Source organism: Primulina tabacum, chromosome 9, assembly GCF_025594145.1.
Source record: "Primulina tabacum isolate GXHZ01 chromosome 9, ASM2559414v2, whole genome shotgun sequence".
NCBI classification, from domain to species: domain Eukaryota; kingdom Viridiplantae; phylum Streptophyta; class Magnoliopsida; order Lamiales; family Gesneriaceae; genus Primulina; species Primulina tabacum.
The window spans coordinates 7,343,473-7,367,991 of record NC_134558.1 but is presented as its reverse complement, the minus strand read 5'-3'; the positions used below and the strand labels follow the sequence as shown (position 1 = coordinate 7,367,991).

The 24,519-nt window shown below is 38.9% G+C and overlaps 2 protein-coding genes across 3 annotated transcripts; one reads left to right on the top strand and one right to left on the bottom strand.

The window, feature by feature from the left end:
• Window positions 1-2,981: 2,981 nt before the first annotated feature.
• LOC142556895 (uncharacterized) lies at window positions 2,982-3,422 on the top strand. The gene has a single exon (XM_075668390.1). It carries the CDS (start codon window positions 2,982-2,984, stop codon window positions 3,420-3,422), a length of 441 nt encoding a protein of 146 aa, XP_075524505.1.
• An 11,373-nt stretch (window positions 3,423-14,795) lies between these two features.
• LOC142504562 (type IV inositol polyphosphate 5-phosphatase 7-like) lies at window positions 14,796-19,472 on the bottom strand. 2 transcript variants are annotated; one of them, XM_075617419.1, is made up of 13 exons: window positions 18,805-19,472; window positions 18,614-18,703; window positions 18,091-18,184; window positions 17,778-17,886; window positions 17,597-17,701; window positions 16,751-17,507; window positions 16,465-16,658; window positions 16,165-16,273; window positions 15,898-16,046; window positions 15,455-15,741; window positions 15,182-15,241; window positions 14,941-15,096; window positions 14,796-14,862 (listed from the first exon to the last, which is right to left on the bottom strand). In XM_075617419.1, the coding sequence occupies exons 1-10, from the start codon at window positions 18,832-18,834 to the stop codon at window positions 15,471-15,473; spliced, it is 1,908 nt and encodes a 635-aa protein (XP_075473534.1). In that variant the 5' UTR covers window positions 18,835-19,472; the 3' UTR covers window positions 14,796-14,862; window positions 14,941-15,096; window positions 15,182-15,241; window positions 15,455-15,470. The 2 variants fall into 2 exon arrangements, with proteins under 2 accessions (XP_075473534.1, XP_075473533.1); XM_075617418.1 differs by lacking the exon at window positions 18,091-18,184 and having other exon boundaries at window positions 18,616-18,703; window positions 18,805-19,469.
• Window positions 19,473-24,519: the final 5,047 nt, after the last annotated feature.

The window sequence follows — 24,519 nt, the reverse complement described above, 5'->3', positions numbered from 1 at the left end:
CAGAATTGCTGTCGAAAAAGTCGAGACACAAATTTCAAGGAACACAATCAAGTTGCAACGGTCACATGTGATGCGTCTTGATGTACAGTTGCATTACTGCTATAAATACAGACTAAGACCATCAACAAATTCAGAGAGGCAAAAAACAAGCGAGAAAAAAAGGACATGCTTATTGCATATCAGCTTTAAAGAAGCAATTAGCCCAGAGGGAATACTTCTATGTGTTATCAGCTTAGTTTTAGAAGCATATTTTCCTCAGTGTGTGAGAACACTTTCGGGTAGTTTTAAGAGATCAATTCTCACACACACAACACTCACCTCCACTCATATACCGTCTTGCACAAGATGTAAAACTTGTAGATGTAGTCTTTGACACACAGACGTTAAACAAGTATTGGTTGGAAGGTGATGCCTTCAGTCTAGATTATGAGTTCAGTTAGGTAGTGGGTAAGTCCTAAGCTGGGTGGGTTTGTACAAAGTGTTGAATAAATCAAAGTCTTCTAGTGGATCCTACCCGAGTTGGTAGAAAGGGTGACGTAGGAGCAATTTTAGTCTTCGAACTTCCATAAACATATCTTTTGTATTAACTGTTTAACTGTGTTTTAAACTTATTTGATCAGTTCAACTGATATCAGTTCAGCTATGAACCATAGCTGAACTGATAGAAGCCAGAACTGATTCTCTGTATTTTAGTCGATCAGTTCACACAAGCTGAACGTCTTTTTAAAAATCTATCAGTTTTTCTTAACAAATGATTACTTCGAGTGTTTTCTGCTTAATTTAAAACCAAACTCGATCTAATTTATCGGTGTATACATTCTTAGAACAAGAGCTATTGCAGCACGTTGAGAATATTTTGTTTGAAGCACCTCATAGGTGCCCGAACCGGTCCATCACGACGCTTCCTTATGGTGGGATGGAGTGGAGCAAGGATTGAATCTGGCGACATTGACTTGGGAGGGCTTTGAGAGGGTATTCTTTGAGAAGTATTTCACCACCGATGTCCGTTCAAGGTTGAAAAGAGAGTTTACGAGTCTCTGCCAGGGGGATTCGTCTGTTGTTGAGTTTGTCAATAAGTTCAATAGGGGTTCTTTCTTTGTGCCCCTAATCGCAAATGACGCTGCTGAGAAGATGAGACACTTTCTAGATGGTCTTAGGACTACTGTGTGCTGGGATGTGCTGTTAGGAGATCTGACAAGTTATAATGATGCAATTACGAGGGCCTTCAGGGCAGAGCAGTCGCTAAAAGATATTGAGTGGGAGATACAAAGAAAGAGGCACCATCGATGATATTTTGATCTATTCCAAGAGTCGAGAGGAGCATGATCAGAACTTGAAGACGACATTGCAAGTATTATCAGATCGGAAATTATATGCAAAGTTCAGCAAGTGCGAGTTTTGGCAAGAGAATGTGGCATTCTTAGGCCACATCATTTCGAGTGAAGGAATAGAAGTCGACCCATTTAAGGTTGAGATAGTTAAAGAGTGGTCAGTGCCTAAAAGTGTAACATAAATCCTTAGTTTATTGGGTTCTTCTGGATAGCATGGCAAGTTCATCAATGGTTTTTCTTCCATTGCATTACTCTTGATATACTTGACGAAGAAGAATGCGAAATTTGTATGGGGATCGGAGTGTCAAGACAGTTTTTATCAGTTGAAGCAAGCACTCACTACTGCGCCAGTTCTAGCTATGCCGACAGAACAAGGGGAATATTTGTTATATACAGATGCTTCGAAGCTAGGACTGGACACAGTTCTCATGCAACACAATCGGGTCATAGCGTACACATTTAGACAGTTGAAAGTCCACGAGAAAAATTATTCGAAGCATGACCTTGAACTTGCAACAGTCGTATTTGCACTCAAAATTTGGAAACACTACCTATATGGTGGGAAATGCAAGATCTTTACGGACCACAAAAGTCTAAAATATATCTTCACCTAAAAAGATTTGAAGATAAGACAAAGGAGATGGCTAGAACTTGTAAAGGACTATGATTGTGACATTAGCTATCATCCCGGTAAAGCTAATGTAGTTGCGGACGCTTTTAGCAGAAAATGGACAGTCTTGGCCCAATTATCAGTGTAGAAACCTCTACAAATGGAACTTCATATGTTTGATCTTGAATTTTATGTTAGGGGAAAGACCCCTAATCTCGCTACTTTAACAATACAGTCTACTCTGCGAGATAGAATTTGAGCCGGACAGTCTAACGATGAGCAACTGCAGAGAATCAAAAGGTAGAATGTTATATTCAGTCGATGACGGCATTGTCAATTATCAAGGTCGACTATGGGTTCATAGCGGGGACTCACTTAGAGTTGAAATTATGCAGAAGTCCATCGTACCCCTTATTCTATACACCCCGGAAGTACGAAAATGTACAGGGACCTGCAGCTCTTATATTGGTGGTCGGGTATGAAACGAGATATTATGCACTTCGTATCCAAATGCTTGACGTGTCAACAAGTGAAGGCAGACCATCAAAGACCGGAGGGAATGCTCCGACAACTTCTCATTCCCGAGTGGAAGTGGGAGAACATCACTATAGACTTTGTGGTAGGTTTGCCAAAGACGGTGAAATGATTCAATGCCATTTGGGTAATAGTGGACCCTCTTACTAAGTTAGCACATTTCCTACCGGTGAAGACGACTTTCTCCTTGACGCAGTACGCGGAGCTGTATATTTGAGAGATAGTCAAACTGCATGGAATTCTAGTTTCTATAGTTTCGGACCGAGACACACGATTCACGTCATTATTCTGGAAGAGCTTGCATGCAGCCTTGGGAACCATTTCATCCTCAGACAGACGGTCAGTCTGAGAGAGTCATATAGATTTTAGAACCGAAGCTACCTTTAGTGGAGTTCACTTACAACAAAAGTTATCAGTCGTCCATAGGCATAGCTCCATACGAGGCAGTCTATGGAAGGAAATGTAGATCGCTCATCCATTGGGATGAGGTAAGAGAAAGAGCTACGATGGGACCCGAGATAGTTCAGCACACTACGGATATAGTCGCCAAGATCCGAGACAGGATGAAGACCGCTCAGAGTCGACGAAAAAGCTACGCGGATAAAAGAAGACGAGATCTTGAGTTTGCAGTCGGTGACCACATATTTATAAAGATAGCAACTATGAAAGATGTTATGAGATTTGGCAAGAAATGCAAACTCTGTCCAAGATTCATCGGACCATTCGAGATACTCGATAGAGTGGGAGCATTAGCATATCGAGTGGCATTGTCACCTAGTCTCGCAGGAGTTCACAATGTCTTCTACGTATCGATGCTCTGCAAGTACATGTCAAACCCTTCACATGTACTAAATTTCGAGCCACTACAGCTTACATCGAACCTGTCTTATGAGGAGATGCTTACTCAATCTTGGGCAGACAGGAGAGAAGGCTGCGAAACAAGATGATAAAAATGGTCAAGGTCAAGTGGCTGAATCACTCGGAGGAAGAAGCTACTTGGGAGACCGAGACAGAGATGAGGAGTCTCTACCCAGAGTTATTCGGTAAGTCTTAATTTCGAGGACAAAATTTATAAAGGAGATGAGGATTTGTAACGTCCAAAAATCAACTCGCGTAAACCACACACATGAAAATGATTTAAATTGCTTAATTGCTTTATTTAAATGATTTTAAAAGCTTAAATGATACATATTACATGATTAAATGTTTAGATTTGCATGATTTCATGAAATTGGACCACGACCGGGCAGGAACCCTCCATTCTGCCTGAAACTACTTTTCAAACTTTGTAATGCTAGAAGTAAATATTTTAACCGGATATTCGATAATACGCTGGGGAAAGGAGACTGGAGACGACCAAGGTGAAAATATTTTTCGATAAATATTTTTAATGCTCGATAATATGACTAATTAGGATTAAATTTTTAAAAAAATTCTGGAGTCCAAATTATTTTACGAGTCGAGCCCTAATTAATCCGGGAGGCCGGTTTTAGTCAAATGAAAGACTTTTTAAGGCTCAAAAATTATTATTTTTGAAAAGGAATTTTTGTAAACTTTTATTTACAATTAAATAGGTCTTAATGGGCTTAATTTACCTAAGATTGTTGAGTCTAATTATTCCTAAACTTAAAGCCTCAAAGACCCTAACTTTTAAACACTAAAACTCGAAAATTTAAAAAGCAAAAACTAGGGTTCTTGGGACTCGTAGCAGCCGACATACACACACATCACACACTCAAGGATTTTCGAAAATTTGAGAGAAAATTTCAAGGTCGTTCGTCGTCGTTCGTTCTCCTTCGCAACTCACGCCAACGATCGAATATTCGGGCATTTTTAACGCAAATACATACTTATAAACCTTTATTTTGCACCATTCAAATCATATTATTCATGATTTTTTGTTTGGAAGCATGAAAAATTATTTAGATCAAATTATTTAACATTAGACGTATATTTGTCAACGATTCGACTAATGGGTACACCGACAATGTAAGACATCAAAGGGCTAGGAAAAGTGTCGATTAAGGGATGATATGAAGGTTTTACATGATCAAGAGGAGTCGTGCATGGTTAAGGATACAGGCTTGGGTTTTCATGGAGGATTAGGGCTCGGCGATGGGAGGCTAGGCGAGGGGCTGTGTTTAGGTTTAGGGCCGGTCAGGCTCTGGCTCAACAAGGTCTGGTGTGGTCCTATAGGGGTTCCTAGGTTGGCTGGATCAGTGACTCGAAGCTGGTGAAGTCCACGAGCTCTAGGCATATGCGAGGGTGCACGAGGCTTGAGGGAGGCTGCGTGTGGCTCGGTGTTGGTCAGGTGTGGTCCAGTAGGGTCTGAGGAGGATGGCTCGGGGTCGGGACGTGGTCTGGGGCAGCCTGTGGTCCAAGGTGGCTCGGGTTGGTGTAAGCTGCGACTTGTGGAATAGAGGTGAGGAGATGTGCACGCGTTTGGTTACAGGGACTAGGGGCTGGTGCGCTGGGTCACGGCTTGGGCAGGTATGGTCCATGTGAGGCCCGGGGCCGAAGAGGGCGGGAGGTGATCGTCGGTGCCATCAGTTGCATGGACAATGAGCGGCTCTTGGCAGGCTTCTAGGTGGAGAGAACATGAATGAACCGACCCACATGGGAATGAGAGTGATTCCGAGACTGTTCAATGTAATGGACTGTACAGTTGAAGAGGGATTAAAAGATTTGATTTGTACTACTCATATCACGAAGGTGCATCTTCTTTTCGGTAGCTCATCACATAAGAACTCCAAAGTTAAGCGTGGCAGGCTTCTAGGTGGAGGGAACATGAATGAATCGACCCACATGGGAATGAGAGTGATTCCGATACTGTTCAATGTAATGGACTGTACAGTTAAAGAGGGCTTAAAAGATTTGATTTGTACTACTCATATCACGAAGGTGCATCTTCTTTTCGGTAGCTCATCACATAAGAACTCCAAAGTTATGCGTGCTTGACTTGGGACAATTTTGGGATGGGTGACCTCTTGGGAAGTTTCCCATGCTGCGTGTGAGTGAGGACATAAGCACGCTGGAAAGACTCGTCTTGATACAGTGAGGACAGTCGTCGAATCTGGGGCGTTACAGTCCAGGATGGTGTGGGTCAAGTATGGTCCAGGTGGCTCGGTGGTGGCTCGTGGTTTGGGCGAGTCGAGTAGTTTAGGGATTGATAGGGTTATGTTTTGGCTGAGGAAAGAGTTTGGGCTCGAACGATGGTTCACGGGGGCTAGTTCGTGGCTCAGAGGGGTAGCTTAGATATGAAAAATCCATCATTAAAGTTTGGGAATAAAATATTAAATTTGGAATTAATTCGGCTTTAAAACGCTTTACTGTTTAGTTATTAAGTCATTGAATCGAAATGTTCGGGTTTACGTCTAAGAAAAATTATAGAAGTCAAATTTAAGCTTATATGATTATTTGGGATATGCTCGAGTCAATAAAAGTGAGAAAAAGTCAAAATCGTGATTTTTAAAGTCAAGGGGTAAAATGATAATATATGACAAATTATATTTTAAAATGTTTATGATGTAAATATGATATTTTACGATATATGCTACAGATGTACGACTTTTCCTGAAAAATGTTATTTTACGAGTTTTGAAAGATACGATGTTTTATGAATAAAAAGAAAGTAAAATATTTTGAAGGATGTAAATTGACTGTGACAAATATGATATGATTGAGAATATCGTGAGGAAAAAGGCTCAGAGGGATCTCGTTTATGGGAGAAGGCCCCAAAGCGAGGTCGACGATCGAATTTCCACTTTTGGCCGAGGCCCAGTGACGAGAGTTGCGGACACCCCCCGCCCCCATGTACATTGGTGAGCTAAGACTGATCAGTCGATCACGTGATGATACGATTACAGTTAGTTAATTTCAAGGATCAAAATTCACCCAAAATGATATACGATGATGGAAAGCATTACGATTTAATGATTTATGATACTTACGCTTACACATACTAGCTTATTTTAAGTAAAATTATGATTTTAATGCATATGCCTGTATATGTATTATTTGCTACGTATGGTTAGAACGTGCTGAATTATTAGACTCACTAAGTTTGGATGGTTGCAGGTGAGGACGATTTTGAGGGAGGCGCTGACGCTTGAGTGGATCGAGTCCGACAGTACACTCTTGAGGGACTTTATTTTCCTCACTTATTTAGTATCTAAAGTTTTTACGTAAATATTTTGAGGATGATTTATTTAGAGATTTTATGTTTTATTTTGAAATCTAGTTTTGGATTATTTTAAATGTTGACGTATGATTTTGGTTGTTGACGATTTATGAATTTTTATGCATTTAAAATTTATAAATGTTGAATTATTTTAAATTAGTGTTTGTTTTATGATTACAAAAAAAAAAAAAATTAGTAGGATTTTAAAGTTAAAAAATAAGGGACGTTTTAACTCGAGCTCGTCTCGAAAAAAAATTCAACTGCTCGAACTCGATCTCAAATCAACTCAAGTAGTAATTTTCAAGCTTGATCTTTACTTGACATTGTATCGAATTACTCGAGCTCGAGATTTTTTTATTTTTTAAAATGTTTTTATTTTAAAATATAATTAATATTTATATATATAAATAAATAAATTTATAAATATATATACAAATATATGTATGTATATATAAATTTATAAAAATTATATATACATACTCGAGTAGCTCGCAAGCTACTCGAGCAGACTCAGAAATTACTCGAGCTCGACTTCATTACGGGCTCGAGCTAGTCGAACTCCACACGAGCTCAATCTCGATCGAGTAGCTCGACTCCTTTTCACTTATAGTCTGACCTTAATAAAATTATGTCTGGCATAACTCTTATCAGACCAACTCGATTTAAAATTGGGACCATAAAAATTCTTGCTAAGAATGTTTTTTAGCCATCCTGACTTTGAACTTTCAGTTTCTACATATCTAAGCTCTTGATGTAATCTTTGTTCTTTTGAAAAACAAGATGACTATTCTGAATTTCTGGATCTAAATGTTCATATATTGTGCTGGATATGACAAAAATTATGAATTTAGATTTTTATTTCTCCAGACACAACTGAGTTCTTGTTTCAGAAAAACTACAGTCATTATTTTCCAAGCCTAAGCCAGATATGTCACCAGCTTGCTTTTGACCTTTGTGCATCTTTCCAAGTGAAACAGAAGAATTTATCCAAGTGTTGACTAGATTATTCAACCTTTTATTTTCAATCATTATTACTGGAACCTCATATTGCATGTTTTTATTTTCAGTTATTAGAAGATTCACTTTTTTCTTCGGATGGTCCAACTCATCAGACTAAATGCAATCTGATTGCTGAACTTATCTGTGAAACATTTGTTTTCTACCTTGAGTTTTTCGAATGTTTGCAAAAGTCTTTTGTACTCCATAACCATCTCATTTAATTCACAGACTAAGTCATCTTGCGTAAATTCATCAGAAGCAAAGTCAAATACATCATCAAGATTAGATTCCAGATCATCATCAGACACTTGACTGACTCCTCATCGCTTTCACTGGAAGCATCATCTGAACTAGTGGTGTTTAAGTCTGAGTCTTACTCAACCCACTTTCTTTTGGTTTCTTTTGCCACTTGCTTTTAGTTCTCTTTTCTTTTTGAAAGACTTTTTATCATCTATGGATTTTCTCTTTTTGAATGACTTCTTCTCATTCTTTTTTGGTCCGGTACATTCAGCAATGAAGTGGCATGTTCTGCCACAATTAAAACAAGCTTGATTATAAGAGTTTGATTCTTTCTTGTAGTTATTCTTCTTATTAAAATTTTGAATATTGCTATGATTATTCCTTATGAAGTTCTAGAACTTCACAAATTGTGACATGACATCGTTGCTAGTTAATCAACAGGTTTTGATGGAGACTCTTCTGTTATAACAAGAGTTTTTGTTGGTTGTGAGATCGCTCGTTCTTCCTCATTTCTAGTTCCTAGATCGAACTCATAAGCTTAAGATCAACAAACAGATCATGCAGTTCAATTTTTCCCAGATCTTTTGATTCCAGCATAGCTATAGTCTTCATGTCTCATTCTCTTGATAAGGCTCTCATCACTTTAAGTGCAACATCTTTGTTTTTGTATTTCTTTCCAAGAACAGCAACCTCAATCACTATGTTGTTGAATCTTTCATCGTACTCATTCATTGTTTCTCCGATCTTCATTCTGATGTTATCAAATTTTTGAATAGCCACCATCAGTTTGTTTTCTTTAGTCTGATCATACCTTCACAGAGTTCAGTGAGCTTCTCTCGTATCTCCTTAGCTGTTGAACAAGTTTTAATTTTACTGAACATATTCTTAGATAAACTTTTATAAAGGATATCTTTGGCTATGTTGTCTAGATTGCTTTCTTTTTATCTTCGGCATTCCATTCCATCCTTGATTTTTCTACCATTTGGAGAGCACCTTCTGTGACAGCCACAGCTATGTTTGATTTCATGATTATCATTGGTTCGTCTATGATGATGTACCACATATAATCATCTTGTACGATATATATGCATGAATTTGAATCTTTCAGTCATCATACTCTTCTTTTGAAAACATAAGGATCTTATTAAATGAAGTTAAGAGTATATTAAATATTCAGAGATAGAAAAAATCCACTATAATACCACTTGTTAGGATCGAAAAAGAAATTTAGAGGGGGTGAATAAGATTTATAAAATCAAACTGACAGATGAGATAACTCAAGCTATATGAGCAGCTCAAGTTGATTTTCCAATCAAAGCTACGTATAAGAGCAACTAAACAGATCAGTGCGGAAAAAACTCAAAATACAAAGTGGATATTAAATACTTAGATCAGATCATATAAGATAAAATAAAAGACTGTGAGTAAATAGGGACGGTGATTTTTTTATGGAAGTTCGAAGATGAAGTTTCTACGTCTCTTCTTATTCTATTTCCAGAAGAATTTAACTAGAATATTTGATCGGTACAACTCTTTCTACAAATTCACTTCAGCTTGGTTTACCAACCTAATGAGCTAAAACTCCTAGCAACTACTTCAACAAATTTCAATCTGTTCATAAACTAACTTCTGAGAGTTACAACGATTCTAACTAAACATCTAAGTTTGTGTATCCAAATGATAAGTGGGAGCAGAGTGTGGACAAAGTGATCCTCAAGGTGATCTAATAAGAAACTTTTAAGAATGTTCAATATCAGCTTGAATACGAATCTTTTCAGAGATGTTGAGATAGAGAATGCTTAATACTAATCAATGTAACAATCCTCATCTGCAATTCTGATGCATTATCTTTTATAGGTGTTGGTCTCCAACGATAATAAATAGATATGGTACTCACAGATGTATTGGATGTCAAAAAATTATGCATAAGGTGCCGCATATCCTTGTCGCATTTCCAAAAATAGTATCGACCAATTTAAATTTCTTGGACACTGGCTGAAAAGAATAACCAATGGATCCTGTTGGGATCGATTAGGGGGGTAATCATTGAGCTACAATAGCTCGGTTCTTAAAATATTGAACACCGATGAATTAAATCGAGTTTGGTTAAAAACCAAGCGGAAGATACTCGAAATAATCCTTCGTATAAACCGATTAAATATTTTGTAAACCATTTAAAATATATACAAGTTGAATGAGTAAAAATATTCAGTTGAAGCATTTTATCAAACACTTGGTATACAATATTTTGATATTTGAAGAACACATAAAATGCTTCAACAATGCATCTTTAAAAACAGTGAAAATGATAAGCAAATGCAATAAACAAATAGACACGAATTTGTTTATGGATGTTCGGAGATTTCAAACACTCCTACGTCACCCCTTCTTCCCCTTGGGAAGTATCCACTAGAAGACTTTGATTTATACAACTCTTTGTACAAACCCGATCCGAAAGGGCAGCACCCAACTAGAACTCCTAGCACTCAAGATTGTAGGCAGCACCTCACAATCAGCATATTGTTTAATGTCTCATATGCAAAGACTACATACACAAGTTTATTGTCTTTGTGCAAGACTCATTCAACTAATCTTTGAAGTTCAATTCTCTTGTATATGTGTGAGTGATTGTGTGTAAGGAATTTATCATTTACAGTGTATATCTCAAATGTATCATCACACAAGGGCTTGTGCTCTCAACTAGCTGATATCTTCATGCTAACTGCCCATTCTTTGAATCCACATCAAAAGCTGTTGTTTGATCTTCAATATGTGGTATTTATAGGCTCCAACACTGATATATACGTTCGACACAAGAATATGACCGTTGGAAAGTTTCTGTACTGTTTCTGAAATTGCAACGGTCAAATTCGTCTTGCTGGACATTTTCTCGACTGGTCAACTCTGGTCAACTTGTCAATCAATTCAACTGGTTCAGTTGGTCTGGTTCAAATGGTCTTCAGCTGGTCTGATTCAGTTTCAGCTGGTTCAGTTCAGCTGGTCTGGTTCAACTGGTCTTCAGCTGGTCTGGTTCAGTTTCAGTTGGTCAGCAGCTGGTTCAGTTCAGTTGGTCGGTCAGCTGGTCAGCAGTTGGTTCAGTTTCAGCTGGTGTGCTGAAATCAGCCTAGCTGATTTCAGTTTGTGCGAAACCAGTAACTTCATCGTCATTTATCAGCATCTTAAGCTTTGATTCAGACTTTGACTTCAGAAGATGATTTGTAGATCATCGTCTTATCTTTACAACGCATACTGAATCGCTTCATTTCGATAACCGAACTGAGAGATGTGACAAAAATACCGCAGCTGCTCAAACTCACCTGATTGCTATTTTCGTGTGATCAGTTTGGTAATTGAGCGATCAGTTAGACCATGATAACATCCGATTTTGCCCAACTGACGTGAAATACGATTTGTTACAAATTGAGTTTTCTAATCAGTCTAGTTGGCGGATTGTCATTTGGATAATCCAATTGAGAGATATAATCAAAATACCGAAGCTCGTCAGAAATTCAGTTTGTGCAAAATTCAGTTTCAGCTTGCTTCTTGTGTTTGCAACTTCACACTTGAGTAAATATGTTAGAAACACAATAACAAGTTTTGTTAACATCAAAATCAAGATTGCAAACTTGAAAAGTTCCAACAGATCCTTTATTATGTCCTTGCTTATAACAATAAAATATTTAATAGAAATAACTTTTAGTTGTATTTAGACAATGTTGTCAGTTCAGTTTAATTAGACTGCACGGTTTGTCTGTCCATCTCATCTTGTATCATTGTATTTGAGCAGAGCATGTTTGATTTGGCTTGATGAACTTTCAGCGATAGTCTTGTCAGTTCAGTTCAATAAGCTTCTTGGATGATATACATTTATCAATTTAGCTTAAGTCGGACTAGTTTAGTTTATAATCATCTAAACTTAGATTCAAATTTTATCTTAACAAAGACCGAGTAAAAACATTTTCGCATGAATAAAAAAACTACAATTTTATATGTAATTATTTATAAAATATCAGTTTTACTTAAAATTTAATAAGTGCACCTTTCTTGCAAAATCATATCTAACGTTAAGGAGAAACTGCATTTTTAGTTTGTTTTATATTTTTGTCTTATGTCAAGTCAAATTTCAGTGTAAATCCGCTTTTTTTGAGTTTTTTTGGTAATTTTTATCTTTTTTTGACATGAAGCAATAAAAAAGATCCAAAATTTTCAAAAATCAGAATATGTATATGACTAAGATTAACACTTGGTAACAAAGATGATCAAAATGAAGAAATCCAACAGATTAGAAATGCCATTTGTCCCTCAAGAGGATGGCCCATTTAAAATTTTGTGGTGTGCCATGTACATGGTGGTCCTAATTATTATGAGAACTGAACAAAATAAAAAATCCACTATATAATAATATAGTGGCTGTCACATATTAATTTAGGTACATTGAAATTATGATTCCAATCCGCACTCTTGTCTTTCATCAAACGGACAAAGCAGACATCCACAGCGTGGAACTTTAACAAATTAATCAAATTAATTATTTATGCTATGATTCAGGCAGGTTAATTTTTGAAATAAAGGAAAAAATTAAAAATTATTTAATCAAAATAAATTTCAAATATGATCCCCAAAATTTCATTTTACTATGTGTTTTTTATTTTTATTTTTCTCACTGACATTATTTTCACTTTATTTTTTATTTTTATTTTTAAAAAAAGGATAAGTCCGTAATTTTATTAAGATAAATCGTTCATTAAACTCAGACAACAAAAATAGGAATCCGTCAATCAACCAAACAATAGGTGAAGGGGATGAAGAAGCAAAATTTGCAATTTTATAAGCTAGTCTATTCGTTATTTTATGTTATATACATTTCAGTTTAGATTTATATAAAATATACATGATAAACAAATTTATTTTTCAATAAAATTAGTCTTGAAATTATAAAAAAAAAATGTTACTTCGTAAAAAATAATATTTTTTCTTTATGAGTATGTCTCTTGTGAGAGGATCTCACGAATCTTTATTAGTGATACACAGGCCAATCCTATCGATATTCACAATAAAAAGTACTACTCTTAACATAAAAAGTAATACTTTTTCATGGATGACTCAAATAAAATATTTATCTCACAAAATACGACACGTGAGACCGTCTCACACAAGTTTTTGTATTTTTTTTATAACACTGGTGTCTGAACTCAGTCTGACTAATCTCATAAGATAACGACCTTCCCTTAATTTGTATTTAAGTAAATTTTAATTTGATCACAAAATATTTATCTTTATAGTTGGCTCTCTTTTAATTTCATTCTCACTGTTATCTTTCAAATAATTTTCCGTGTGGGCCAAAATACTCCTTTAGTCTCACTCATTTAAGAATATTTTTGTTTTCACACAAATTAAAAAATATTTTATAAAATAAATTTTATAAAATAATTTACCATTTTACTCTTATTTAATAAAAGGGATTTGTAATACTAAATATATAAACTAAACTTTATAAATTGGAACAACCCAACCAATGATTTAATCCATCTTCACGAGCCAATAAAGAAATCTGCCATTGGTGCATGCGACAGCCACGCGCTGAATTGGTAAGCACCATAATCCTTATCCTAAAATATTTTAGTGAAATTCCACAGTTTAAGGTCTCGAAATCATACGAGAATGTCACGTCATTTTTTGTATGTCCTACGTGGAATTAATGTTCAGCCAATCATAAATTTAAGATTACAAATATTTAGGAAAAGTTGCTTGTGACACGGTTTCACGAATCTTTATCTGTGAGATAGGTCAACCTTACCGATATTCACAATAAAAAAATAATACTCATAACATAAAAAATAATATTTTTTATAGATGACACAAACAAGAGATCTGTCTCACAAAATACTACCTGTGAGACCGTTTCACACAAGTTTTTGTCAATATTTATTCTTCAAATTTCTTTTTCCCATATCTACTAAAATTAAAAATAGAATTCAATAATATGTATATATTTTATGAATTTTGAGATGATATCTATCTAAGCTAGAATAGCCTATCTTGACTCAAATGTGCAATTTATAGTGTTGTTACCACACATAAGACTTGCATGATTCACAATTTATAAATTATGGATGTCGCGTTAGCATCACCCGAATTATACATGTATCATGATATACGAACTAAGTAATTAGATCGACTGTGGGTATCATGGGGTTAGTTTTAATTCGAGGTGGATCATCGACAAGTAGAACCAACTGTGTTGATTTCGAATTTTTACTATAACATAACTTGCAAAAAGTCTTTGAATGAACGATTTTTTTTGGCAAATATGACAATTGCAAACAAATTTCTCCAAATTTCATCTTTACCAACCTTGACTAAATAGTTTACTTGCGCTCTAAAAACACTTTTGCTCCATATGAAACTCTTTATACTATTATAAAAAAATAAAACTACATGCAACAAAGATGAGAATTTAACTGACTTGGAATAACTAACATTTGATGTAAAAGACATGCGTCTCTTCAAATGAAAGGAACTAGTCCTATGCCATGCCTCCCACCAAATAAACCAGCAATATCTGAACCTGTCTGTGACTTTCTTTTTCTCAGTTTGTTTTGGTCTCAGTTGCTTTTGCTTTAATTTCAGACTAAAGTAAAGCATATACATATATATATATATACAAAAGGGAGGAAACCAAGAAAACAACTTTTCGGCTTAGAATCATTAGCATAAAACAGAGCACAAATCATTCTTACAGAGAAATCAAATAATGCTGCTGTAATTTTCCTATCACGTTAACTCTCTCTTCATTTAAAGCTAAAAGGTGAACAAGGGGTTGGATTTTTTTGACCATAACTAATCTCCCCTTTGTCAAGAGTCCTTTTTCGAATCTAAAAAATAAAGAATTTCCAGAATCAACGAACAAAGTGAAGACAGGATTCTTGTATTCCCTTTCTTGAATGATTACATACAATTGCCGCATCCTGCAATAAAATTATTTGCTCATTAGTATGAAATGATATCGGATTTTGGGAAGTTGATGCAGATGAATGTGATGGTACCTGGTGAATGGAGGGCTAAAAATACGAACTTGGTATGAAATGTAGAGGTGTACGTGGGAAAATTGTGAATCTTGAAAATGGAATGTAAGAAGTTGTGCGGACTAAGTAGCGTTGACACCGTGTGAAGTTAGTCGTCAAGGTTATAAATATGTACATCTGATCAGAAAGATGAGAAAGAAAATAAGACAAAATCCACAGAGAATTGCTGCAAAATTTGGACCGAAAAAGAGAAGGGCCTCACCTTTATCGGTTAATGGGCGAAGGGATGTCCCCATCTTGAGTTCTTGAAAGCCATCGCATCCTGCAAATGGGGACCTATGAAACATAAAAGATAAGACAACTCAATGCAACACTTGACAATATCCCTTTCGTAACTGCCAATTTGAAACGGCACCACAAGGGATTTTTAGAATGGCATTCGCATATGAAGGTCCATATGTCATATAGGACAAAAACGTGATGTCAAACTCGAAATTATGGTGAATTAAGAAGTAAAACAAGGGAGATCGTGTACCTTTATGAGAATTTCTTCAAAAAAAGCAGAGTTCAGTGTAACCATGTGAGTATGGGAACAGTTCCCCATGTGAGTATGGGAACAGTTCCCCATGTGAGTATGGGAACAGTTCCTCCGCGTCGGTTCTGGAGCTTGAATAGCTCATGCTTTTCCTTAACCGATTGGGGACTGACTCGACTTCTGCCCAAAACACACTGTAAACAGGCCTATGATCTGAAAATCTGGATTCTCCACAAACGTATGACAATTGTTGAAGCCCGGTGCCATACCACAAAATTCGATCACACCTTCAGGTTTAAAAGAATCAATATCAACCTTAATTTACTCAGCGGAGGATATATAATTTTATATCAGAATAATACATCAAGGATTAAATCAATTTTTTCCATTATTCAAGAATTTAGATCATGACTGCAGAAACAAGTATAGTCATAGGTTATTACCACGCAGGCGTCCTTCGTTTCTCTTTGGGGTGCATATCATCACCGGCATATCTGTCTGAATTATGAGAATACTTATACGTTGGTGGGAAATATATCTTCCCTTCTCTCCACCCATCAAATACTCGACCTCGTCTCTGCTCAATCTGAAGCTGTAAGGGAAAAAAGAAAGAACAAGAAATTTTCATTCAGTATTACCAAATAAGCAAACAAAATAAAACTAAGTATTTCCAAGAACTGAACTTCAGAAAACATAAAAAGATATCGTACTTGATCTTTCTCTAATAATGCTCTCCAGTTTTGCATTTCAATAAGTGCTTTGGCTGATCGGTATGGCAGTGCAATTCGATAGTTTAGGTCTCCAATCCAAATAATTCGACTACAGCCAAAAGATATTAAACAGCAATAGTTAGAACAAGAATTTTTAATTGAACTCTTATATTTTCACATTGTCCGACAACAGTAGAAAAGAATACGTCTGAGGGGTTGGTTATTGATAATGGGTTGAGAGAGAATTCACTTCATCAAATTGTGAAATGAGGGGTTTTCATTGAAGCCAGAGAATCTTACTCGTGTTCAAGGATGGTCTCTGGTGATTTCTCTTCATAGATACCATTGACTCGTGGGAATCTCGTATTCCTTAGGATCTCCACAACATCGGCATTTCTTCGAAGCTCGTCTCCTTCCTTCTGACCAGATGTCAAGTGACTGCACACAAAGCAAAGGCTGGTCTGATGCAACAACATGCTAATGGAAATGGATCCCTGCAATAAAAAATGGTACTTCCTTTAAGTTTATTTATTCAAGAAATGTCTAAATGCAAACTTAACTGACTCATTGTAAGGTAAATCACTACCTTATTACCAAGATATCCCATCAATCCTCTGCCAACACAAGAAACCTTTATATTCCGAACATGTTCCCGCAACTCGTTCCGAACCCAAACAGTGAGAAAAACACCAACCATTTGCTTGCTTGCAGCTAAAAAGTATCTTGCATGTCCAGGCATTGTGTACGCATCTCCCCCCTGTGCATAAGTGCTGTATGACGTTGGAGAATACAGCACTGTACTTGGTGATTCCCCAGGAAAATAATCCTCATCCGACCCCCATCTCGAGAAATCACTTGTCCTCTGACCACAAGAATAGTCACTTGGCCTCTGACTTGAAGAGTAGTCGCTCGGTCGATGACCAGAGGAGTAGTCACTTGGCCTCTGGCTAGAAGAAGAATCACTTGGCCTGTAACCCCATCTCATACTTGGCTCAAAGTCACTAGTCCGATGACCAAAAATTACGCGGTCACACACACTTAACCTCCTGTCCAGCCGAGGTTGTGGGGTTGACATGTCGTTCTCCATTCTCCAGCCTTGTGGTGTCTGGAAGGATCTACGAGGAAAGAAAGTCGAGGCTTTATGCCTGGTAGATCCTTCAAAATCCGCATTCCACTCAGCAACAGGATCAGGGATAGGTGACGGTGTATAGCACACATTGCCTCCACAAGCGCCAGGAGCATTGTTTAGTGTTCTTTTTATAAGGTCAAGCCACTTTTTGGCAGGACCATTGTCCTCGGCACCAAGAATGTTACTAGCATTCAGAGGGACTATTTCTTGAAAACTACAAAGCAGAAAGAACAATAACTTCAGTTCAGAAGAACACAGTAAATTTAGTTATTTCTCAGCATGGATCCAAATTTAGAATCATACCCAAGTACATATATGTCAGCCGGAGGTGCTGAATGTAACCAACCATCTAAGTTCATATTGCTCGATGGTGATTTTCCTCCCACATTCCAGGTAGATGCGAAGACACTGAACCAAGAACCGGAAAACTTAACAACTTCAACTAAAAGGAAAGAAATGAACAATGTTGATTAATCATACAAACCTATAGTTCTGAACATTTATAATCTGAGGGTGATCAAGATAACCTCTCCCTCGCCTGGATCGAGAACGTGAACGAGAAAAAGACCGCTCCATATTTTTGGTTGAATTTTCTGCAGAACCAAGACAGATAATCTCTTCAAAACCAGTCTCATAAAAATGATCTAAAGGTCTAATGTATGAAAAACATGTTGATGAATAAATAAACTAGTATGAACACGTAATTTTACAGCATAGACTAAATCTTTGAACACGACTTGTGAATTTTCAAACTTTTGGAAGTGTAAATTCAAAGTTAGAAATATGATACTACCGACCAGTTCTACTTTTCTTGATTGAAGATGGTTCCCTTTCAGAGAAGCTGTTCCTCCACTCCTCATCCCCACGGAAAGAGAAAATCATTATTAACACCTAATTTTCTCAAAATTAAGCAGCGATTTACAATTTGAATTTTGCATAGTTTCATATCTCGAAAATTTTAAAATAACAATAGGTCCTTGAAGTTGGAATTTCCCCATATTCAATTGATATTTTCTTTCCTCCATTTCTAACAAGCAGCGTCGGAGGAAAATAATTTTAAAACTTAATTAAAATGCTTAAAAAATTTACTTGATTATTACGATGACCAGAAAGACAAGCCTATAAAAGCCAAAGAGAACAAAAAAAAAAAAACCATTAGTATCTTCTCATAGGATTTCTCAGCAGCCGATACCATGTTAAAAACAAAAAAGGAAGAGAGAATCAGAAACTACAAAACAAATATTGAAACTCAACCCCATAACCAAATTATCCCTAACCCCATGGAAATCATACGCTCTTATTCAATAAAATTGTGCACACACCTCCATGAAGGGCTCCATCGGCTTCATAGTCCACGTTTTTGCATTTGATATTAAACCATTTTCTGATCAGTTTCCTTGACCATGAGAGCTTCAAAATACCCAACAAAAATCATTTCAGCATACAAAATAATATATTTGAAACCACATTTCATTCCAAGAAAATGAAATAGGGAAAGAAGCTTCAAAAACCTTGCTTTTCTTGGTATTTTCATCTTTCATTGTGCCTCCTATTTCTTCATACAGCACTCTCTACACACTACTGCCTTCCCCCTCTACTAAAAATCCGATCTTTGCCCCAAAATCAACTCCAAAGAAAGAGAACCCGGAAAGCCAAAACACCGGTAAGATCCCCTTAAAATTCACCACTTCTCTGTATCTTCATTAGCTTCGACGCTTCAAGCCCCATGCAAAAATAAAAATTCGCAAATGGGCCTTGCCAAATTTTATTTTATTTTTTTAAAAAAATCTTTCAAACTTCAGCAATCAAGTTTTCCAACACCTCGCCATGAACCCCATCAATCAGATCAATTTTTCTCGATGAAATACCTCTGTAGTGAACACACAAACGGCCTACACAAAAAACTTGACAACAGGAGGAATATGTAGGCTAAGAGCCCAAACTTTATCGACCCGAATGCGAATGACACAAAAGAATGAGAGGAGAACCAACTTAAGAACAAGACAATGCAAGAATCAAGGAGAGAGATAAAGGAGGAATTCTGAAGGGGGGTCTGCCCTTTTTTCCCCTTTTTAACAGTACTCAACCTCGTTCTCAGTGGCGAAATAATTACAGCAATGCATCGAATTTGAGCACAATAAAGTGAGCCATCACTGCACCCTCCCACTCACTCTCTCTCTCTCACACACACACAGACACCCATATGTATGTGTGTGTTGCCTACCTTTTTTGAACCGAAGCACAATGGCCAGCCCCAGCACGACGGAAGATAGAACAGTCATGTCGTTTTACACATAGATCACCTATTATGACCAAAATTTTGGCTTTGTGAAACAAATGCATTGAATAAAATCCCTTGATAATCTACTTTGATACTTACGGAAAATTTAGGGTCCGATTCCAGCAAGTGTCACTAGTCTAGACGCAAATTTCGAAATTACCATGAGCCTGAAATCACGAATAAGACCGTTAGAAGGGGGCCAGGAGGTTTCCCGGCGTAGCTCCTCCGACGCTCAAGTCAGAGACTGAGGATATAAGTAGAGAGCAGCTAAGAGTGCTGCTGAAAAATAATATAGTGAATGAATGAACTGAACACTCAATTAGCCCATCCATGGGGTATCACCAGTCTCCCCCTCTCGAGTCGAACTGAATCGTAGGTTCGAAGTTCGATTAACTGTCCTCGGTTTACAACGTGTGAGTTGTGCATTTTTCCTTTACTGCTCATTAGTCTCCACAAGTTTGGAAACAAATCAAATCGCAATCCTGCTCTGAAAGGAAAGATTTGATCTGGACCTCCTCTATAAATAGATGTCTTCTTCTCAATTCATTCTCATATCCCCACATTCCATTCACTGATACTCACCTACGCTCCACCATTGCAGCCCACCTCCTCCTCCATGCACCTGCGCTCGTGTGCTCTCCCTTGCCCCGCCTTGCCACCATCCCATCCTCGCCTGCCTCCAGCCATCTCACTCTAGCCCTCACAAGCCCTCGCCACTTCGCCCGTGAGCTCACCTCGATAGCACATCCCTCGCCGTCATCGCTCAGCGCAGGCCTTGCCCCGCACCTCGCCCAACAGCAGCCACAAGCTCTCACCCTTGCCCAACAGCAGCCACAAATCCCCACTCTCGCCTCGCCCTCCCCGACAGCGCACGCTCGCCCCGCCACCTTCACTCTCTCCAGCCCCCGCGCTACAAGCCATCACCTTCGCCCTGTGCGCACTTGCCTCCTGCCAGCACGCCCTCGCCCACGCCCCCCTCGCCATGCCCTCTCCCTCGCCCATGCCCTCGCCATTACCCTCACCCTTGCCCGTGCACGCCTGCGCGCCCTAGCACGCCCTCGCCCAAGCACTCCTCGCCTTCCACCGCGTGCTCGCCATCGCCCACTTCCTTGCCCGAGCACACCCTACCCAAGCGCGCCTCGCCTTCCACCGCGTGCTCGCCATCGCCCACTTCCTTGCCCGATCACACCCTCGCCCAAGCGCGCCTCGCCTGCCACCACGCGCTCGCCCCTGCCACCGCGCGCTCGCCCGCACGCCTCGCCCCTACCACCGCATGCTCGTTCGCGCGTCCGCCCCTGCTTGTGCCGTCTGCACGCCAGTCCGCCCCCGAGTGCTCGCCCCTCACAGCCCTTGAGTGCTCGGCCAGCACGCCCTCGTTCTCATCACCTGCTCGTTCTCGCGGTCTTATTCCCTGAGTGTTTTTCCACGTCTCATCTGGGTCAGTTTCCTCTCTTGTTTGTCTGATTATCCTTAACACTTATGTCTTCTTCTACTTCCAAGTCTAGTTCTTCGAGTGATTCTGAGAGATCTAGCTGGTTTAGCGGAGTAGGACTTCTGTAGAAGATCCTTAATTTACTCTTTTATTCTCATGAGGAGGAAGTCACCACCTAATATGGCCCTGGTAAGGAAGTTTGTCATGTGATCTAGGGATGGCACCCGTCCCCGAATTCCATCCCCATCCACATACCCGCCCCGATCCTCGCTTTTTCGGGTTCCGGGAATCCCCAAACCCGAAACTTCGGGGATCAACTTCTCATCCCCGCCCCCATTCCCGTTTTAAAAATATTAATATGGTAAGACGATGACGGATTCGAAAATTTTAATAAACTAAAACTTATTATTATCTATTATTATTAGTGATAATATTAATATTAATAAAAATATTATTATTAATATTTTAAAAAATATTATTATTATTATATTATTAATACTGATAATACTATTTTTTTATAATTGATATTATTTTCGAGGCGGCTTCGGGGATGAGATAGTAATCCCATACCCGCCCCGAACTACATCGGGGATTTTAAAAAATCCCCGAACCCGAAAAAATCGATGATTCCCATCTCGATTTCGGGTTTTCCCCGCGGAGCTCCTAACCGTAGGGAAAGTTGTCATCCCTAATGTGACCTAACAAATGAACATATCAAAGCAGATAACTTATGGTACGGTCACTTGTCGTCTTACATCCCTCTTAATAGCGAGTCAAAACTTAGGACTTTGTGGCATATTCCTTCCTCTCACCAGATCATCATTCCTACCTCCGAGGACCGACCCTATCTAGCGCCCAAGAGCTGCTATACTTTCTTTCAGCACCATCTTGATGTCGGTCTTCGTTTTTCCTTATGTGACTTCCTTCAGGAGTTGAGCACTTATTATCAGGTATACTTAGGTCTGCTCACTCCCAATGGTTTACGCTCGATATGATGTTTCATTGTGTTTGACGGTCTAGCCAAGTCGAAAGAAAGACCTTTCTATGTACACCTACTATTATCAGGTACACCTACTACTTTCTCCTACTTCCTGGTCTTAGCCAAGTCGAAAGAAAGACCTTTCTATGTGACCTCTCTGTCTAGCCATAAGCTTTTTGACGGGGCCCCCAGTCATGTGAAGGATTGGAAAATATATTTCTTCTCTATTCAGCCCCCCAAGGAATTGACTTGTTCCACAGATTTGTACCCTACTTTCACCAAATCTAAGCTTTCCAATGGTTACAAGAAAGATAAGGAATATTTGCGCATAATGAGAGTACTAGGAGATTGATGCTTTAGTATTCCCCAACTCTTATCTGAAGATCTCTTGTGCCATGCGGGGTTGAGTCCCGCAAAAATTAAGCTGAAGAAGAATGCTGGTAGATATTCTCATCTTTTTACACTTTTTGTTTTTCTTTTGCTTACTGTGCTCTTTGGTAATATTCTCAGTTGGTTCATTGTTTTTGTTTGCAGGTACTAGAGTCATGAATGTTGTAATTCTCCTTGAGGCTGCAAAGAAGAATGCTGGAGGTTCCTTCTTAGCACCCCAGAAATCAACCGTCCCAGCAGTTAAGACAAGGATGAAGGGAACTTGCTCCACCACTGCGAAGAAACGTGCTGGCTCACCTACCCCTACAAAGAAAAAGAAGGCAGGCACATCCTCCTCCACCTAGGAGCGAGCCTCCTTGCCACCCCCTCAGGCCGAATCCCCTCCTCCATCTGGCAAAGAGAAGAGGTCTAGTGATCCCAGCCCCTCAGTCCAACAGGCAGGGAAGTGCAAGATCTTCGAGATCTCAGTCACATCCACCTCGTCCCCATAGGCGTCCGGAGCAGACGATGATCATCATTCTGGGCCGACGATACATCCTTTGCATACACCGAAGTCGACTATCGTGGGCCGAGGCCCTACTCACATAGCTCAGAAGCTGTTATTTCAGCTCTCCTCCTCTACAGACGCAACTTTCTTGGGTTCATTGGGATGGTCTGATTTATCCCGCCGAACATGCAACAGTCTTACTGAGGTATATTTCTCCTTTCAACTTTAACTTGATATTCAATATATGATTGATATTTCTCTTGATCTCTTACTTTTGTCTTCTTGATTTAGGGCATCCTGTATCTCGGGGAGTTGGCTGAGTGCCGAAATTATCAGGTCCAGTGCACGCCGTGATTTATGTGAAGGTGAGGTTCTTCGAGACCAACTCCAAGTAGCCCTAGATGAGGCGAAAGCGACACATGCTAAAGAGATTTCGGAGTCCCAAGCTCAATGTGGCGAGCTTCCAAAGGAGAAACATGAGTTTCAGCAATTGAAAGAGGACCAAGCAAAAGAGATCCATAAGCTGAAGGAAGAGTTAAAGAATTCCCGAGCTGAAGCGGTACAAGTCCGCAGGGACCTTAAAGACGCCAAGGCGCAACACGCTTGCAGAAACCTCGTCATTGAAGGAATAATTCCACAAGTCTGAAGAATTCACTGATTTGTGGTCCTAAGGCTTATCATTACTTGGAGGTGGGTTTCGAGGGTGCAGTCGACCTCTTCAAGGCTCACGGTTATCCTCTGTCTGGTGCTCCCACTGACTTCATCGACATCGAGGATTTCATAGAGAGTCTCCCTTGTGATACCCTTGTCCCACATCTTAAAAATTAAAAATGTAAAATGAGTTTATAATGGGCTTACAATGGACTTCTATAGCAACTTGGGTTAATCATTTTCGTAAAATCGAGGACAAATACGAAGTAGTTGCTATAGGGGCCCATTGTGCAGTCACACAGGCGCGGGCCAGGGTCCGGGCTCGGGGCATGACAGACTGGTATCAGAGCCGGTCACCAGCAAGGAACACCGGGAAATAAGTGCTATAAGGGCAAAGTGCTACGTGCATGGGAGCCACCTCTTGAACCTGCGGGACAAAGTGCTACATGACGGGAGTCACCTCTTGAACTTGTAGGAGCTTCCTCTAGATTCTCGGCGCTGGTGGATCGAGTGGTCAGGCCGCGACGAGGACATCGTGTTCTGAAGGAGGGGTGATTGTGATATCCTTGTCCCACATCTTAAAATTTACAGATTTAAAATGAGTTTATAATAGGCTTACAATGGACTTCTATAGCAAATTGGGTTAATCATTTTCGTAAAAGCGAGAACGAATACAAAGTAGTTGCTATATGGGCCCATTCTGCAGTCACGCAGGCGCGGGCCAGGATTGGGGCGTGACATCCCTCCGGATTCTTAGACTGTGCTCCTTTATTTATGCTATTTTCTCATTTATGCGGATGATGTATGATTTCGGGCCACATTTATCACGCATTCCATTGCTTTACTTTCCGCACTATTATGCGACTACAGATTTATGACGCTTATATTTGGTTATCTTCTTTTGCGCACTTTTGGTATTACGAAACTCGCTTTACACCATATTGAGTATTTTGCGTTCAAATTTACTGCTTCTTCCGAGTTTATCTCTGATATTCATAAACCCCTA

Bases quoted from the DNA above. Each gene is read 5' to 3' on its own strand.
- LOC142556895 (XM_075668390.1), top strand. From the start codon at position 2,982: ATGGGACCCGAGATAGTTCAGCACACTACGGATATAGTCGCCAAGATC.
- LOC142504562 (XM_075617419.1), bottom strand. From the start codon at position 18,834: ATGAAAGATGAAAATACCAAGAAAAGCAAG. The intron at 17,508-17,596 runs GTATGATTCTAA...TCTGCTTTGTAG, and splicing joins GCTGACATATATGTACTTGG to TTTTCAAGAAATAGTCCCTC. The intron at 16,047-16,164 runs GTACGATATCTT...TTTCCCTTACAG, and splicing joins CATTATTAGAGAAAGATCAA to CTTCAGATTGAGCAGAGACG.